Source organism: Corvus kubaryi, unplaced genomic scaffold (assembly GCF_017639235.1).
Source record: "Corvus kubaryi isolate FWS band 111438036 unplaced genomic scaffold, C.kubaryi_AGA036_p1.0 37264, whole genome shotgun sequence".
NCBI classification, from domain to species: domain Eukaryota; kingdom Metazoa; phylum Chordata; class Aves; order Passeriformes; family Corvidae; genus Corvus; species Corvus kubaryi.
This window is the reverse complement of record NW_024581079.1, coordinates 2,074,954-2,092,150: the sequence shown is the minus strand read 5'-3', so window position 1 is coordinate 2,092,150 and position 17,197 is coordinate 2,074,954. Positions and strand designations below refer to the sequence as shown.

General features: G+C 47.9%; 1 protein-coding gene across 2 annotated transcripts in view; it reads left to right on the top strand.

Moving 5' to 3' along the window:
- The window catches only part of RYK (receptor like tyrosine kinase), a 55,526-nt gene extending 41,474 nt beyond the window's left edge, over positions 1 to 14,052 (top strand). For both annotated transcript variants that reach the window (XM_042024669.1, XM_042024668.1), the window contains exons 10-15: positions 3,947 to 4,016; positions 5,473 to 5,605; positions 6,383 to 6,492; positions 8,381 to 8,540; positions 11,985 to 12,121; positions 13,019 to 14,052. In XM_042024669.1, the coding sequence (XP_041880603.1) occupies positions 3,947 to 4,016; positions 5,473 to 5,605; positions 6,383 to 6,492; positions 8,381 to 8,540; positions 11,985 to 12,121; positions 13,019 to 13,130 (722 nt within the window). In that variant the 3' untranslated portion in view covers positions 13,131 to 14,052. The remainder of the gene's footprint in view (positions 1 to 3,946; positions 4,017 to 5,472; positions 5,606 to 6,382; positions 6,493 to 8,380; positions 8,541 to 11,984; positions 12,122 to 13,018) is intronic.
- The last annotated feature ends 3,145 nt before the right edge of the window (positions 14,053 to 17,197 follow it).

Below are 17,197 nucleotides of genomic sequence, written 5' to 3'. Positions count from 1 at the left end.
ATCAACAGTGCCAGGAGCCCCATTGTGCCTGGCTGCATGCAAATCCTGTGATATCAGGAGATAAACCTGCAGCTCTGTCAGAGCTTGGAATCCTGCCTTATTCTTGCTCTGGGCCTCAGGGCAGGCTTTCACAGCCAGGCTTTTGGGTAAAACCAGGGCTTGGAGAGCACCTTCCTCTCTGGAATGCATTTACATCCATCTCAGTCTTGTTTTAAGCACCTTCTGAAAGTTGGACTTCTTTGGTCCTAATTGAACATCTGGAATATTACTGGGTGTTACATCTTCCTCTGAACTCACCTGAAGTTGCTGCTCTTTGGTTTCTCAGCTGCTGGTGCGTGATCACCTTATGGAAACCTGGCTGTTCCTCATGACCATCCAACTGCAACTCCATTCAAGGCTGAGCACTGACATGTTCTTAATCACAAATAATGTAAATACCTCAATTTAGCTTTTTTCACGGCTTTGAGGAAGTCTTGCAACAAGCCCTTGTTGCCTCGCCCTGGAGCGCTCAACTTAAATTCAGGGCTGTTCCTGGTGCCCAAATTTAATAAATGGGAAACTGTGACCTCCTCAGTTGTGTCTCCAAGCAGCTGCTGTAATTTCAGAGGTTTCTGGCTCTGTGGGAGGCTTCCCCCCCCTCCCCTCTGTAGCTGCGTGTGTGGCTGTGCTCATATCCCACAGCTTCACAGATCTGGGGCAGACAAAAGGAGCCGGAAAAGCCCATGGGCATCCCGTGGGTTTGACAGGATCCTTCCCCTGTCTCCTTTGAGTGGCTGCACAAACAGCTCTGAGAAGAAAACGAAGTGTAACACTCAGGGATTGACACAGCTTGGGGATTTTGGGATTCTACATTGGCCCAGGCAGGAAGATGAAATCAGTAGGATTCATCTCAGTATGTCCTTGGAACAACGTCTCACCGAGCTGGGATTGCTGTGGCACAGCGGTCACTGGCTAGGCTCTGGGACTCTGGTTCTCTTATCAAAGCCAGAAATGGTGGGTTTGCTGGATTGGTTTTAAGGGTTTTCAGTACAGGATGGTCAGATTCACCAGGCCCTCACAACAAAAATGTCAAATTGCCAGAATCACCTTTGTCCTGGTCTGTGAGGATCTGTGTGTGGGTTGCTCAAAAGTGGTTATAGTCTACTAAATGTGGCAGAGTTTGTTTAACTGAACTTTCTTCTTTGTGACTGATGAAAATGGCCTTTAAAGGAAGTCTGATTGCAGTGGGGACTGTTGCAGTAGCAGTATTTTTGTGTTGTTTCCCCCTTTTGACAAGAATCACTCCAAGAAGTGGTGATTAATATTGTGTTTTGAATTATATCTAGTACAAACCCACAATAATCAAATTGTGTGGTGATTCTAAATTGGCACTGGTCTCAACTGGGGGAAGATTAGCCTTGAACTGCTATTGTTTGCTCTGAGTCTGTTGAATTGGTTGGTGTTGGGTACGTTTTTTTCCATGCAGAAAACAAGGAAATAATATTGATAAGCAAACACAATGTGGATGGTGGGACTGTTTCACAAGATAAGATTTCAGTTTCCTTATATACTCGCCTGGGAGTCAATCGTCCTTTTGGGTGCTCAACCACTGTAACGTGGAGAGAAAACAACAGAACGTCACAGTGACCTGCTGGAAACTTCCCTGAGTGCTGGAAAGGGAAAGGCATCGGCAGAAGAGCTACCATGAGGAGATGAATGAATGGGTGCATTGTCCAAACCAGCCTGACTCGTTCTGTAGGTTTTAAATCCACTCTTAAACAATCTCTGATTGAAAGCTTCAGATCATTGCTTGGTGGCTCTTATAATTAAAAGCAAACCAGTTCAGCAAGGGCCAGAGGGTGTGTGAGGAGTTAATCAGCTTAAACTCACACCCAGGAATCTCCTTCCTCCCTTCATCATGTGCTGGGTGAAGAGGTTCAGGTCTTTGGGCCCTGTAATTAGTGCTTTTACACCTGAAGCTCTGTACAGGTAACCTGCTCCTCTGACTTACCAGAATCTGCTTTGCCACGTCCATTTTTAATGCTGGCTTTTAGAACTGCCTGATTCAGTCATTCAGGGCTGTGTAACTTCGTTTTAATGTAGGATCTTGGTTTTTCTTTCCTCTTTCCAAGCCTTTTGCATCTGTCTCATATGTATCAAATTCATCAAGTGTCCAGCCCACAGGGGTAGGACCTTCTCTTTCTCATGCCTCTGTTGGAGTGCAGACCAGAGACTTCAGCTGGCCATGGCTTAAGTGTCTCCTGCACTGCAAGAACCTGTTCATACCATCCCCACATATGCACTTGTTATCAAACTGAGGGATATCTGGCTTTGTTGGTGTTGGAAAAACCCCCCCCAAGGCCATCGAGTCCAACCATTCCCCCAGCACTGCCAAGGCCACCACTGACCCATGTCCCCGAGTGCCACATCCACACAGATTTAAATCCCTCCAGGGGTGAGGACTCAACCACTGCCCCAGGCAGCCTGTTCCCATGTCTGACCATCCTTTCTGTCAAGAAATACTCCCCAATATCCAGCTTAAACCTCTCCTGGGCCAGCCTGAGGCCATTCCTTCCTGTCCTGTCCCTGTTCCCTGGGAGCAGAGCCTGACCCCCCCCCGGCTGTCCCCTCCTGTCAGGGAGTTGTGCAGAGCCACAAGGTCCCCCCTGAGCCTCCTTTGCTCCAGCCTGAGCCCCTTTCCCAGCTCCCTCAGCTGCTCCTGGGGCTCCAACCCCTTCCCAGCTCCGTTCCCTGCCCTGGACACGCTCCAGCCCTCAATGTCCTTGTAGTGATGAGCCCAAAAACACTGGTTGATGTATCCCATAATATACCGCAGCCATAATTGTCACTAATTTAGTGGCACCTCTGGGCTTCTCCAGAGTGCTCCCATCATTCTTCACTCAGCCAAAGTTGTTTTCTTTTGCAGGGCTCAGGCTCAGTTAGGAAAGGCTGTCAGGGCTGTACAGGGAGCAGGATCAGATCTTGAAGGAGGGAAAAGAGCAGAGGATTTCTTGCCTATTCTTCCTCCCAGGGCAGTAAAACCTTGGCTTGACTCATCCACAATGTAAATTCCCTCTAGTGCAGCAAGGAGAGCTCATTGGGCTGTGCTGGGCTCTCCTGTGCCAGCTCCCTGCCAGAACTAGTCCCAGCACGAGGGAGAAGAGGAAAATGCTCCCAGGTGTGAGGAGGGTGGGATTGGGAGAGCTCTCGTTGACGTCTCCTTAAGCTTCCCTGGAGCTTCTTGCCACCAAAGGGGGCAAAACCCCCCAAATACACAAATGGTGCTGGGGAAGGGGTTCCAGGCACCACTTGTGCTTCTGCCCTGTGGATGCTCTGATTGCTGTGGGTCACTGGAGTTATCACAGGTGCCTGAGTTTTAGCTGGCAGCAGTGAGTTTTATTTATTTATTCATTTTCAAAGGTGGGGAAGAGAACAGCAAACAGTTCTAAGGTTACCAAGAGTCAAGTGTGTCAAGCAGAGAGCATGGAGATAAGTACATCTAGACATAAACAGCCTCCAGCCATGGGGCAGTAAACAACTGTACCTGCAGTGGTAACTCAGCAGCAAAGCAGTGTCCTCGGAGCACATCCGTGGTGGGGAAGCACTTGGCATATGCCACTGCTTCCATGGGCACCAGTCCTGTGCAGGATGGGGATGGGACCACACTGCCCAGTGCAGCTGGCTTGTGCCTGCCCAGAAGCTGTCAGAAAGTGCAGAGCTACACCCTGCCAGCACCTGGAATGTGCTTGATTTCCTTTCTGGGCTTCACCCCACTCCTTTCAGCAAAAATGAGCCTCAGAACTTGGCCTTGAACTTCGGGACTTTTTGTAAGTGCCATTTTAAAAAAGGAGGCAAACAAGTTCTGTTCGTGCTCAAATGACCTCAAGTGACTTGCAAATCTGGACCGAATTTTAATTAATGTGTTGATTTGTTTCCAAAGTTTATCTGTGGTTCCTCTCTCCCTCAGATCAAGCCTCGGAGGTGCAGGTGACAATGATGCTGACGGAAAGCTGTAAACTCAGAGGGCTTCACCACAGGTAGGGCAGGCAGGGCTGGTGGCAAATCCATGTCCCTGTGAGGTGGAAGTACCTGGGCTAAAGCTCCCTGGGAAGAGGGAGCTGTTTGTTGGGAATTCAGCAACACTTCTGTAGAATCACGGAATGCCGGGGTGGTTTGGGTGGGAAGGGACCTTAAAGCCCATTTCTGCCATGGGCAGGGACACCTTCCACCAGACCAGGGTGCTCCAAGCCCCGTCCAACCTGGCCTTGGGACACTTCCAGGGATGGGGCAGCTCTGGACAACCTGTGCCAGGGCCTCACCACCCCTCTATGGAAGAATTCCTTCCCAAGATCCCATCTATCCCTACCCTCTGGCAGTGGGAAGCCATTCCCTGTGTCCTGTCCCTCCATGCCTTGTCCCAAGTCCCTCTCCAGCTCTCCTGGAGCCCCTTTAGGCCCTGGAAGGGACTCTGAGGTCTCCCTGGATCCTTCTCTTCTCCAGGCTGAACATTCCCAGCTTCCCCAGCCTTATATAGTAAAGGCCTTGCCTAAAATACAGGAGTAGCAGGTTCTTGGTGAAACATACTTAAAATAGAAACCAAATGAACCTGCCCCGCTCTCATCATTCCAAATGAGCTCTTGTCCTCCCTTTTATAAGGCAAACTCTTTAAAAAAATTCCAAAAAGCTTTTCTCCCCTACCCTGCCTTTAAAGCTGGGACCTTCATGGGTCTCTAGAGCTCATGGATGTGACACCTGGCTGTGAGAAATCTTCAGGAAAGAGCAAGAAAATTCAAAAGTCAAAATTAAAAACAATTGTAAGTCATTGGTGACTTTTACTAATGGTTTCCAATGGAAAATACAGGTATTTTAAAAAGTGATTAATGGAAATTGAAACTGTATCCAGTTTGGTTTGAGTTTCTATGAATTTACATATTGATATATATATATATAAAATAATATATTCCTTCTGAGGAAGATGGGCAGAGTCACTGCAGTGTGGGGGTTACCTGAGCCACAAAAGGCTTGGAAAGGACCTTTAAAGTGGCTGGTTCAGAACTCAAATGTTCTGTTCTGTCACTTTGCAGTGAATCAAACATGATGTCGTGACTTTTTTTTTATTAAACTGCTGTAACGGAATTATATGTTTTATATCTGTAGTTGATTTAGAATGCTACACTTAGCAGTTCAGGATATAGCACTTCTGAGTACAAATGGTAAATAACCTGTATTCACAACAGTTTATGTCAGCCCTCTTGGACCAAGTGAAAACATTTGGAGGGTTCTTCCTAACAGGAAAGTAGTCAAATATTTTGTTTATTAAAAGAAGTAATGTCTGGGGCTTCAATTACTCGGACATGTTGTGCTCTGCATCTCCTAATACAAGATTCAATGCTGTTCTTCCATGCTGAATTAATTTTGTTACCACGTTTAGGAATCAAAAGTATTTTTATCAAATTCCAGTTCCATAAGGTTAGGAATTTCTCTGTCTTCCAGGAATCTGCTGCCTATCACTCATGTCTGTATAGAGGAGGGAGAGAAACCAATGGTGCTGCTGCCCTACATGAACTGGGGGAACCTTAAACTCTTCCTGCGACAGTGCAAGTTGGTGGAAGCCAACAATCCTCAGGTACCCTCGGGCATGGGGGACTTTGTGCCCCTTAAGTCTCCAGTTGGTCTGGCACCAGAGTTTGTGCCACCAGAGGAATGGTTGTGGCACTCTCCTGTTTGGTGTGACAGCAGGAGAACTGCAGAGGTGGCTCCCCAGCAAGTGTTTGCCTTGATTCCCACCAGGAAAACATTCCTGGCTGTTTATCCTGGGTGTTCAGAGGGCAGGAAGCTGAGTCACATCTCATTAGGGTAGGAGCTCAATCAATGCATCCTAAAATAATATCAACAAATAGAGAAAATTATGGATTAAGTTAGGGGAAATTGTGTATGGAGAAATTTCAGATTTGCTGATACTACTTTTGGTATCCCAAGCTATAAATGCGTGGAAGATTTTAATTATGATGGGACAGTGAAGTTGCAAAAGGTGCTGCAGGAACAGCCTTTGACACTAGTTTTGGAGAGCAAAAAGGATTTTGACTGGAAGTAAGCTGGTTTCCAGGGAAACAAAGTGAAAAAGGTGTGGGAAGAGGGGTAAAATGGACCATTTTTGTCTATGTCCACCTCTAATCAAAGGAAAAGTAGATACAAAGAGTGAGGCAGTTGCAAGATGGGAATATTTTCCCTTGGCACATCAAAAAAAGAAGTTAAAAGTGAGGCACCTCCATGAGTGTCAGTAGGTGGTCGTGTCTGTGAGGACTACAAGGGGAGGGGAGGGGGCACTGGGACCCAGCAAACCCAGTAACCCTGCAGGTGCTGGGCTGAAGGGGCTGATGGTTGCTGCTCTGGGCTCTTGCAGGCCATCTCCCAGCAGGATCTTGTACATATGGCCATCCAGATCGCCTGTGGGATGAGCTACCTGGCCAGACGGGAGGTCATCCACAAAGACCTGGCTGCCAGGAACTGCGTGTGAGTACTGTCCCCTCAGCAGCTGCAGCTCCCTGCAGTCAGCCTGAGCTGCTCTTCAGAAGGCAGGTTCTGGGTCACTGGTTTGGTCCGTGAAATTGTTTTCCTCCAAAGCCAAGGAGAAGCAGGAAGAGTGGTTTTAAAGGACACAGAACATCCTCTCTGTAAATGCTTCAGCTGGGTTTGTCTATCACTTTTTCAAAGGCTTGGAAAGAATTAAAGCTTCCCTTCAACTTTAATAAATCTTGGAATATCTTTGACAGTTTATTGATGGATAGATTTTTGTTTGAAGTTGGTTTTCTTCATTTTTTTCCCTTAAAAATTGAGTTAAAGACTTTGTTCTTTGGTAGATTTCTTAGTTGCCAAATGATGGATAGATGCAAATGTGCTCTGGAATGGCAGGAATGCCAGAGTGGGGTTTGAGACCATCTTCAAGCTGGACTATACCCCAAAATGCAGAGATGGAGGTGTTTGGTGGCCTTCTAGAAACCCAGTCACTCAGTGACCACCATCTCTGCTCACTCTCCATCTGCTCTTGTGCCATGTAAGGATGCTCAGGATGAGAGATTCTGTTCCTCATTTCTGCTGCCTTTCCTCACTGGTGAGCACACTGAGGAGGAAGTGGGACACAGGAGACAGAGATCACAAACATCAGGGACATCCAGGGTCCCCTGAAGGACTTCGTTCCACCTGCCCCTCCTTGTTCCCCAGGTTTGCTCTGGGTGGTGAAAGGCTGGGAAGTGCATCAGACCCGTGTCCTAATTTTGGGAAGGGAGCCAGGATTCCAGTGATCTTGGCAGGTTTAAGGGAGGAAATGCTTTTGGTCTCATGTCCCTTTGACACAGTTGGGTCTAATTACAGTGGACATGAGGATTACACAAGTCAGGGCTCTCTAATCGCTGGGGAACTTCCCTTTGGATTGCATTTGTTTTCAGGTGGGTCTTCTAGGAAATTCCCTGAACAATGACTAGATCCTGGTCTGTAAATTTTGAGGATAACAAACTGGCCTGAAAGTGCATAGAGATAAGATAAATAAAAAGGTATCTGAGATAGTAAAGAGGGAACCACACAGATTGAGCATTTATATTTCATTTTTCTCATCAAAATAAATAAATAATTGGCAAGATGAGAAGACAACAAAAACCAATTTGTTACAGTGCCCCCAACCCAACGTTCCTTCTGTATTTTTGCCCTACAATGCTGAAGCCAACATCTTTGCCATATTCTGACATCATCTGTTCATGAGAACACTGAACTTTATTACACACAGTTTTAAGTTCAAAGAGTTTGAATCACACCCCAGAGGGGGCAAATTCTCTGAGCTATCTCAAGTCATCTTTTCTTGATTAAAATAAGTTTCCCTTAGTACCCTATTTCTGACAAGCATCAATATCTTGTGGAGGGAATAAACAGTTTTTCACCAGATGGCTTGATTGGAGACAAGCTTTTGGACCACAAAGAGAACTGGTTGCTTAAAGAGGTTACTGGCTCTTGCTTTGCTTAGATCTTTGCCTCATTATTGCCACAGAAGTACTAGAGCTAAAAGGTGTTTAATTGCTCTGATAGGGCATCTCCCAAGGAGCAGGAGTAACTTGAGGCAGTTACTTGTTTGCTTTAACGGTATTTTTTTGCACTTGTAAATGTTTGGTTTTATTTAATCAAGCCTGCTGATTTCTTTAGTGCTTATCAGTTGGCACAGAATAAATAGGTGCTGTGATAATATTTGCTAATCACAGAGTAAGTGTGTCTTGATGCAGGAGAGTGCCAGTGCTTGAGATGTGGATTAGCACTCCCCAGTTAGATCCTGAGTCTGCAATTTAGGGCTGAGCTGAACTGTTTGCTGTGAAGCTGTGCTGCTGGCTTGGCTGAACGTGCTGTTCTCTGTGCCCAGCATTGACGATGCACTGCAGGTGAAGATCACGGACAACGCGCTGTCCCGGGACCTGTTCCCCATGGACTACCACTGCCTGGGGGACAACGAGAACAGACCAGTCCGCTGGATGGCTCTGGAAAGCCTGGTCAACAATGAATTTTCCAGTGCTAGTGATGTGGTGAGGTTTTTTTCCCCGCCTCTTATATTTTGAAAATGTGTTTTGTTGACATTTTTCTCTTTTATCAGCTGTTGGAGAATCACTGAATCCCAGAATGGCTTGGGTTGGGAGGGACCTTAAAGCCCATCCAGTTCCACCCCCTGCCATGGGCAGGGACACCTTCCACTAGCCCAGGTTGCTCCAAGCCCTGTCCAGCCTGGCCTGGAACACTTCCAGGCATGGATCAGCCCCAGCTTCTCTGGGCAACCTGTGCCAGGGCCTCACCACTCTCCCAAGGAAGAAATTCTTCCAAAATCCCATCTGATGCTGCCCTCTGGCCATTCCCCAGTGCCCTGTCCTTCCATCCCTTCTCCATAGTCCCTCTGCAGCTCTCCTGGAGCCCCTTTAGGCACTGGAAGGTGCTGTGATGTGTCCCTGGAGCCTTCTCTTCTTTGGGTGAACCCCCACAGCCCTCCCAGCCTGGCTCCAGCGCAGAGGGACTCCAGCCCTTGGAGGATCTCTGTGGCCTCCTCTGGACTCACTGCAGCAGCTCCACATCCTTGTGATGTTGGGGACCCCAGAGCTTGAGGCAGGGGATCATGGCACTGGATAGATAACAGTGGCCTGTTCAGAGCAGCATCTCTGCACCCACTCCTGCATCAGCTGCTCATGGCAGATGGCTCAGGGCTCAGTCAGGCCTTTTGTGCACACCCACATTGCCCCTTGCTCCCTGTTCCCTTGGCAGGAAACACAATCAAGTTCAGGGAGCTGTACTGGAACTAGTCTGCTTTTCATAGAATATTTCAAGTTGCAAGGGACCCACCGGGATCATCAATCCAGCTCCTGGCCCTGCACAGACACCCCAACAATCCCACCCCATCCCTGGAGCATTGTCCCAGTGCTCCTGGAGCTCTGGCAGCCTCGGGGCTGTGCCCATTCCCTGGGGAGCCTGGGCAGTGCCCCAGCACCCTCTGGAAGTCAAGGTGGACATCCATTGTTCACCCTGTGCTCCGTCTGCTCAGCAAAGATCTGGTCAGGCACAGCTTCCCTTCATGAATCCACACTGGCTCTTCCCAGATGTCTCTGTGCTTCCTACTCATGGGAGCAAGTTCCAGGATAACAGGAGCTCCCTAACAGTAGCAGGAGCTGATGTTTGACTATGTGGCCCATAGTTCCCTGGATCCCAGCTCTTCCAGAGGATGCCTTTATTCCAGTGACCAGGAACCTCCCCTGGTGGGAGGTGACCTTTCAAAGATAAGAGCACTGTTGCAGTGACCTCAGCCTGCTCCCTCGGTGTCCTTGGATGCCTCCCATCCAGGATGGTGGTCAGGTGCCAGTTTGGGAAATTTTAGAGAAGTTTTGGTTGTTTTTTTTTTCCTCCTTGGTCTCTGTACTAGTGCTGCAGCCACATAAACAACAAGGAAAAGAAGGAAGGAAGGGAAGTTTCCAGCTCTGCTCCATGTGTATTCATTGGAAAACATGTGGGGGTTTGTGTTACACCAAACTTGAAGACAGAAAAGGAAATGGAGGTTGCCTGTAAAAGCATGTTTTTAGAGTGCTAAATGAACTCAATTAAATGGTGGGGTTTTTTTATTTCTACTTTTTTTTTTTTTAAATCTGGAACATGAAAGCATTTGCTGTTTGTGAGGACTGGGAAATCAAAGCTTATGTAACAGTGGCAGTGAGATGTGGAATTTTATTAGGATGAGTAAATCTCAGTAATGTAACCATTTTTGAAAACTCCAATGCAATTCAGCATCTCTTCCAGCCCATTTTAACCCAGAAGTCCTTTTTTCATTGCACAGGGATAAATGCCACCCGCCTTTTAACACACAGTTCTAACTGCAGACACGTGACCATCTGAGTTTCATAGAGTTCAAAAGTGGACATTTTTTCTGGGTGTAGAAAACACCATCTGCCCTAAGTATCAGCTTTGCATCTACCTGGACTCTTTTCACAAAAAGCTGATGTCAGATGTTTTTGTGGGTTTGGTAGGAACAAACCCGGTCCATGTAACAGGGAACGGGTGATGAAGTGTGGTACAAACAGTGTCTGCGTCTGCAGAGATGCCATGGGACGTGTTCCAGGCTTGCTTTTTGGATGACTTTCCTTCAAATGTGTTCGCTGGCTTGAAACTTTCCCAATAATGTGTTGCTCCCCTGCCAGCAGCTCTATCAGTCAGCCAGAGTGTAGGAAAACAAACCACGATTCCTGCTGAATCTTAATTCCGTGGTTTTCCTGCTGTTGGACATGAAGCTCTGCACTTCTTCGTGCTATTTTTATGCAGCTACCTATGGAGTTAGAAGAGCTGTATTCCCAGAGTGGTTTTGCTTGAATCACCCTTTATCTCATCTTCATGACCACCCCTTGTCCCTCACCACTCTTCTCCACCGCGGGTAAAAAGGGGCTTTATATCCTTCTGTGGCTGTTTGGAGCGTGGCCACATCTGCACCCCTGCCCTTCTCTGCCCTTCCCACCTGAAAACATTCCTTCCCTAAGGCTTTGCTCAAGGCAGTGGTGGGATTTCTCTTGATTAAAACAAGAATCGTGTGAGCCTTGCAGGATTCTGCCCCTTTTTAATAAACGATGATGTGTAACTTGAGCAGTGAGTCACAAGCATGCAGTGTCAGTCCCATTTCTGTTTGCTCTCCCGGGTCCCTGGATACCAGATAATAAATCATTTTCCTTGTACTCAGCTTATGCGTGCATTAATTGATGGATTTTTCATCACTTTGAGCTCCTTCTGGCAAGGATTGTCGGCTGAATGTGTTGAATGCTGATCCAGCTGTCAGGTTTGCTGAGATGAAATCTCTTTTTTTCCCTGAGTCCTGTTCCTGAGCATACTCTCCAAATACACAGATGATTCGGAATCAAAAAATTAAAATTTTATTCAGTCTGCTCTTCTGAGCCTTTGAATTTCACAGACTTCTTTGAGGCATTTTGAGACATTTTGGAGAAGTAAAATGTAAAACAGTAGATAACAGTTTTATACTAGACAATGGTGCAGTGTTCAGTTTTGTTTAGATTTAGGTGTTCTGTAATGTCTTGTTAAAAAACACATGATTTTTAGCACTGAAATCTTAGTGCACTAAGATTTTAAGTTTAGTTCAACTTCTTAGAATCACAGGTTGGTTTGGGTTGGAAGAGACCTTAAGACCATCTGGATCCTACCCCCTGCCATGGACAGGGACACCTTCAACTAGCCCAGGATGCTCCAAGCCCCATCCAGCCTGGCCTTGGATACTTCCAGGGATTGGGCAGCCACAGCTTCTCTGGGCAATTTAACGCCAGTTCTGTGATTCTTAATTAGCCTAATTCCAGACACATTGAATTTGGTTATATAGAGCATTTCTGTAAAGCTTTCTTACTGTGTGTGTAATCTTCCTTACAGCTGATTTGTGCCCTGCCTGGAGGAGCTCTGGGGGTTCAGCATGTTTCCTTAATGCCTGCCCTATTCCTTTGCAGTGGGCCTTCGGGGTGACGCTGTGGGAGCTGATGACCCTGGGACAGACCCCGTACGTGGACATCGACCCCTTCGAGATGGCAGCTTATTTAAAGGATGGCTATCGAATAGCTCAACCCATCAACTGCCCTGATGAACTGTGAGTGCCTCTGCTGGGGAAGGACAAAGGGGCTGCTTTGTGTTTGGTGTGTTAAGCCAGGCTGGCCAAAGAGAGAGCTGGGCTTGCCTTTCCCTGCCTGTTTGTTCTGCCTGTCAGACAAACCCTGGGGTAAACATTCCTCATGGAGCACTGCCTCCAGCTCTGGGGATGTGGAACTGATGGAGCGAGTCCAGAGGAGGCCATGGAGATACTCTGACAGCTGGAGCCCCTCTGCTCTGGAGACAGTCTGGGAATGTTCAGCCTGGACCAGAGGAGGCTCCAGGGAGACCTTAGAGCCCCTTCCAGTGCCTAAACAGGCTCCAAGAGAGCTGGGAAGGGACTTGGGACAAGGGATGGAGTGACAGGACAAGAGGGAACAGCTTCCCACTGCCAGAGGGCAGTGTTAGATGGGATATTGGGAAGGAATTCCTGCCTGTGAGGGTGGGGAGGCCCTGGCACAGGTTGCCAAGAGAAGCTGTGGCTGCCCCATCCCTGGAAGTGTCCAAGGCCAGGTTGGAGGGGGGCTTGGAGCACACTGGGCTAGTGGAAGGGGCTGGAATGGGATGATCTTCAAGATCCCTTCCCACCCAAACCATTCCATGCTTTTACGGCAATTGAGCAATTTCCAGTGACCTGTGTACTGCTCCTGCCTGGATTGCCATGGGTCATATCCTAAATCAACCCAGCACCTCTGGTCACAGCCCCTTTGCTCGTCATTCCTGGTGTCCATCCTTGGGAGGAGCTGTTCAGCATTGTGAACCGTAAGATCCAGGGCTCCTTGTCGATCTCTGGTTGCTCAGCCAGTTTTCCAGTGGCAAATGCTGTTTTGCCTTTCAGGCTGGGGCTGTGTTTGCCTGGCTGACGTTCCCCTGTGCTCTGTGTGCCTCTGTGTTCCAGGTTTGCTGTGATGGCCTGCTGTTGGGCCCTAGATCCTGAGGAGAGACCCAAGTTTCAGCAGCTGGTGCAATGTCTCACTGAATTCCACGCAGCGTTGGGAGCCTACGTCTGAAACAGCAGCAGATGGTGGAATTCCCTGCTTGGGAGAAGCCATGGCATCCATCTGCAGCTCCATGCATCCCTCGGACTCGCACACGTGATGTGTATAAAGCAACACTACAGGGAGAAAGCACTTCTTCCAAAACACTGTGCCTTAGAATGCCTTAGTAGTCTCAAGTTTTTTTGTAAGACCTCTTGGTGTTGAATATTTTCTAGATATCACTTTTGCTAAGTTAAATTGAGACCTTTTGGTTTGCCATCAGGATTTGTAAAGTGTAGAGATAGTGAACTGAAACACGAGATTTGGATGGACTTTGCACTCTGACAACAGACACGTGATTTTTTTCAGAAGGGTTTATGGAACTGGTATAAAAGTGAGGAGAGGGGAAATGAAAAGCCACACTGCAGAAAATTTTCCCTGCTTTTAAAAAAAAAAAAGTTGAAACTGAATCTTTCTGACCAGCTCTAGTGTTTGTACTTGTATGTATCTGGAATAGCTTTTTAGTATCAACTTCTTCTATTTTGAGACAACAGCACATTATGGTTGGATCCACACATCTTACCTTTTAACCCGTTCACAAATGTTCTTGGAAAAGCTGGTCTTCAGGATACAACATCTCCTTTCTAAAGTGATGATGTAAAAGTGATCCCAGTTTACCTCATACAGAGAGTGGGGAAGGTGGGGTAAGAATGGTGCCCCTCCTTTCACATCAAAGGATTTTTGAGATGGTTTTATGTGCTAACTAAAGGCCTTCAGAGAAGCGCCAGAGCAGCCCCTCCTGGGTGGGAGTCTGTCACCTCAGGCTTCTGCAGTTTCTCTTGTTCAAAAAGGTACTGGTTGTTTTTTATGGGCTTTTATGGCCTGAAATGGGCTTAAATATATAAATATATATTTGTAAAGACACTTGCAGAGTAAAGAATGTTTTTCTATTACACCTAATGTGAAAGCTTGGTCCCTCACCTTGCCCTTTGTGTGGATTGTGCACGTTGGTGGTGGTTAGGTTGGAGTTGGCAGGAAGGGAAGATGGATAACCTGCCTCCCTGTGGAACTGCTCCCTGAGACTTCAGGTGTTATCCTGCTGCCTTCCTTAACCCAAAGGTCCATTCCACCCCGGGTTGTTTTTAAGTTGAACATTGCCTAAGAGGACTGAGCCTGTTTTTTCAGCAAAATATGTGATAGATTCAGGCTTTTTCTATGTGTAACGAAGTTACTTGCAGGATAGCTCCCAGTTTTCCTGGTGAACTGGAGGCTGCATCCTCTGCCTGGTGGCACCACGAGGCGGGTTGTGCTTCAGCACAATGTGGGGCATGAAGAGTTGCCTTTTGTCTCTCACCATGTGCAGCCGAGCATCCGCTGCCTCGAGTGTTTGTGCAACTGCAGGGGTGGGACATTGCCCTGACAGGCTCCGGAGCCATCGGAGCATTTCGGGAGACTGCTGTGCAAGTACGAGCAGCTGGATTTGGCTGGGTCATGCAGATGTGCAGCTTCTGTTCTTTCTGCAGTTGCTGAAGAAAATTAATCCTCTCTAATTAGAGTGACGTGAGGTAGAGCCTTGTGTGGTCTGTGTCCCTCAAAACGCTGGAGCTTTCCTGTCTGTACTCCAGGGTTTGGTACCTGTGGCCAGTGACCCAAGCCTTGCTTTCTCCTGGAAGGAAGTTTTCCTGCTGGCTCAAGTTTGGGCATGTTGTGATAGGCTGTGCTTGCCTGACAGAATTGGAACTGGTTTTGTTTGGTTGAGTTTGGAGTGGCTGAGTGTGGGGACAGCAGCAGGGCTTTGGGTGTGTGGTCTCTCCATTCTGACCTGGAGAACTGGTACCAGTGGCAGGACTTGACAGTGACGTGGGTGTTGAAGTCAGCAGTGGCAGTTCCTGACATCCAGGTCAGTGTTGCAGCGGGATCTGTGGAGATCACAGCTCTAAAAGTGAGGTTGGAGAACAGCCCAGGGTGAAAATGATCCACCTGTTCTATGTGCCCAGGGCAGAGTTGCATGCACACAGGATGTGTTTTGTGCAAGCTCTGCTCACACCCCAGGGGTGTCACAGGTGACATCTGACCACTGTGGGCTGCACGTGGCTCAGGGATGTGCTGCACCTGGACCTGCTCCACTCAGAGCTGTGGGAGCGGGAAGTGCGTCAGCTTTCCCTTCCCCAGGCTGCTGCTCCCCTGCTTTCATCCACAGAGACTGGGAAGTGGCTCAGTGTGGGTCAGGGTACAGATACAACTCTTTAATTTTGGAAATTTGCTTTCGTTTAATCAGGCTTCATCTACAGGGATGAGGCTGCCACCTGCTCCACCCAGGGCAGTGGTGGAGTCCCCATCCCTGGAAGTGTTCAGGAAACAAGTGGGTGTGGCACTTCATGATACTGTTTGTTGGGCATGGTGGGCTGTGGTCAAAGGTTGGACTCAGTGATCTTGGAGGTCTTTTCCAACCCTAATGATACAATGATTCTACGATAGGCATTCTGCTGATAGCAGAGCTACCTTGAGTAGATTCCTTGCAGGGATTTGTTGTACCTGAGACTGCAAATAACTTTCCTGCTGGGATTTTGCTGCATGTGCTGTATCTTAGCTCCATGGGCTTTTGGGGAAACTCTTGAGGAGCAGCTCACTTGAGTACAAGACTGGAAAGACAGACTTCTGGAAGGAGAACATTGTCAGTAACTTCTGGTTTTAAAGAACATGGAAAAGTCTCAGTGTGACCCTGGATGGAGCGTGGCTGGGAGGTGAGGCAAGGAGATGAAGAACAGAAAGCTGTGGTTACAGGAAAGAAGAAATGAGGAAGATTGTGGCTCCCAGGTTTTCTTTCTTGGGAGGGTAATGCCAGAAGTAAAGACGAGGCAAGAAGGAGTAAAAGGCAAGAGGTGTTGAGCATTAAGTCGGTGGCTTAGGTGGGAAGCCAGCTGAAGGACAGAGTGGGATGGGATTCCCTTTGAGGACAGAGGGCAGAGTTCTTGGGTGGACTCAGATGGAGGAGTCACTCTGGAGTGAAGGATCAAACCGTGGAGAGGGGAGAAGGCTGAGAACAGACAGGGCTTCCTAAGTGATGGTTTGAGAGCTGCGGAGGTGTTCAGGGAGATGAAGGGCACCTGGAAACAGCGCTCAGAGAATGGCTGCACTGTGGTTTTTCCATGTAACTCAAGACACCTTGGAGGATCAAAACACTTTCCTTGTTCAGCCTCAAGTCCTTTGTTTCCCATGGTAGCTGTGTCCAGATTTGCAGCCAAGGGCGAGGCTGACATGGCAAAAGAAGGTGGGAATGAAGAGGTGACCTTGTTTTATTTAATTATTTTCTTCCCTAGAGTTTGACACTTGGAATCAGCTCCCCGGAGTGTTCAACAGCCTTTGTGCTGGTATCTGAGAAGGCTTCCTGCTGTTTTGTCTGGGAGGACACATGGTGTGTGCTCTAAACTACAGTGTGGAAAGGTCAGCTGGTGCTCATCAGAGGCAAGTGGAAATACTGCCATAACAGCGGAATTCCTGTCAGGGCATTGAGTTGAAACATTTTTGTGGTAGCTGATGGATGGGAATCATTTTGAAGAGAAGGAAGATCAGTAACAATAAGGAGGAAAAGTCACCAATCCAAGTGCTGGTGTTAAAACCCTCACCCGGCACATGAAGGGCGCCCATGCAATCCCACTGGGAAGCAGCGCCCTTGGAGTATTTTGTACCTCACATCAGATATTTTTTCAGCACAACACATGTGCAAATGACCCATGGATTTTGTGTGCTCGAGGCTGTGGTAACTCATCTTGAGAAATCCCTGTCAGGTGAATTCCTGCTGGTGCCAGTGGATTGTCACAGGATGCTGTTTGAGCTCAGCACAGGAATTTCAGTGAGGAGCCATGGGAAGAAATCAAAGAAATGTGTTTAAAATAAGCAAAAGGGCTCTGATAACTGGTGTGAGGGATTCGGTATCTCCACAGAGTTCCTGATAAGGAGCCGGCCTGGCAGCTGGAATCTGCAGAGCTGCTGCTGGGGGAGTGAGGCACTGAACGCCCTGGCACATCCAGGTTCTTCCAGCCAGATAAGGACATTCCTGCAGCCATCCGTGGGCTCCACGCAGTGATGCTCCTGGTAAT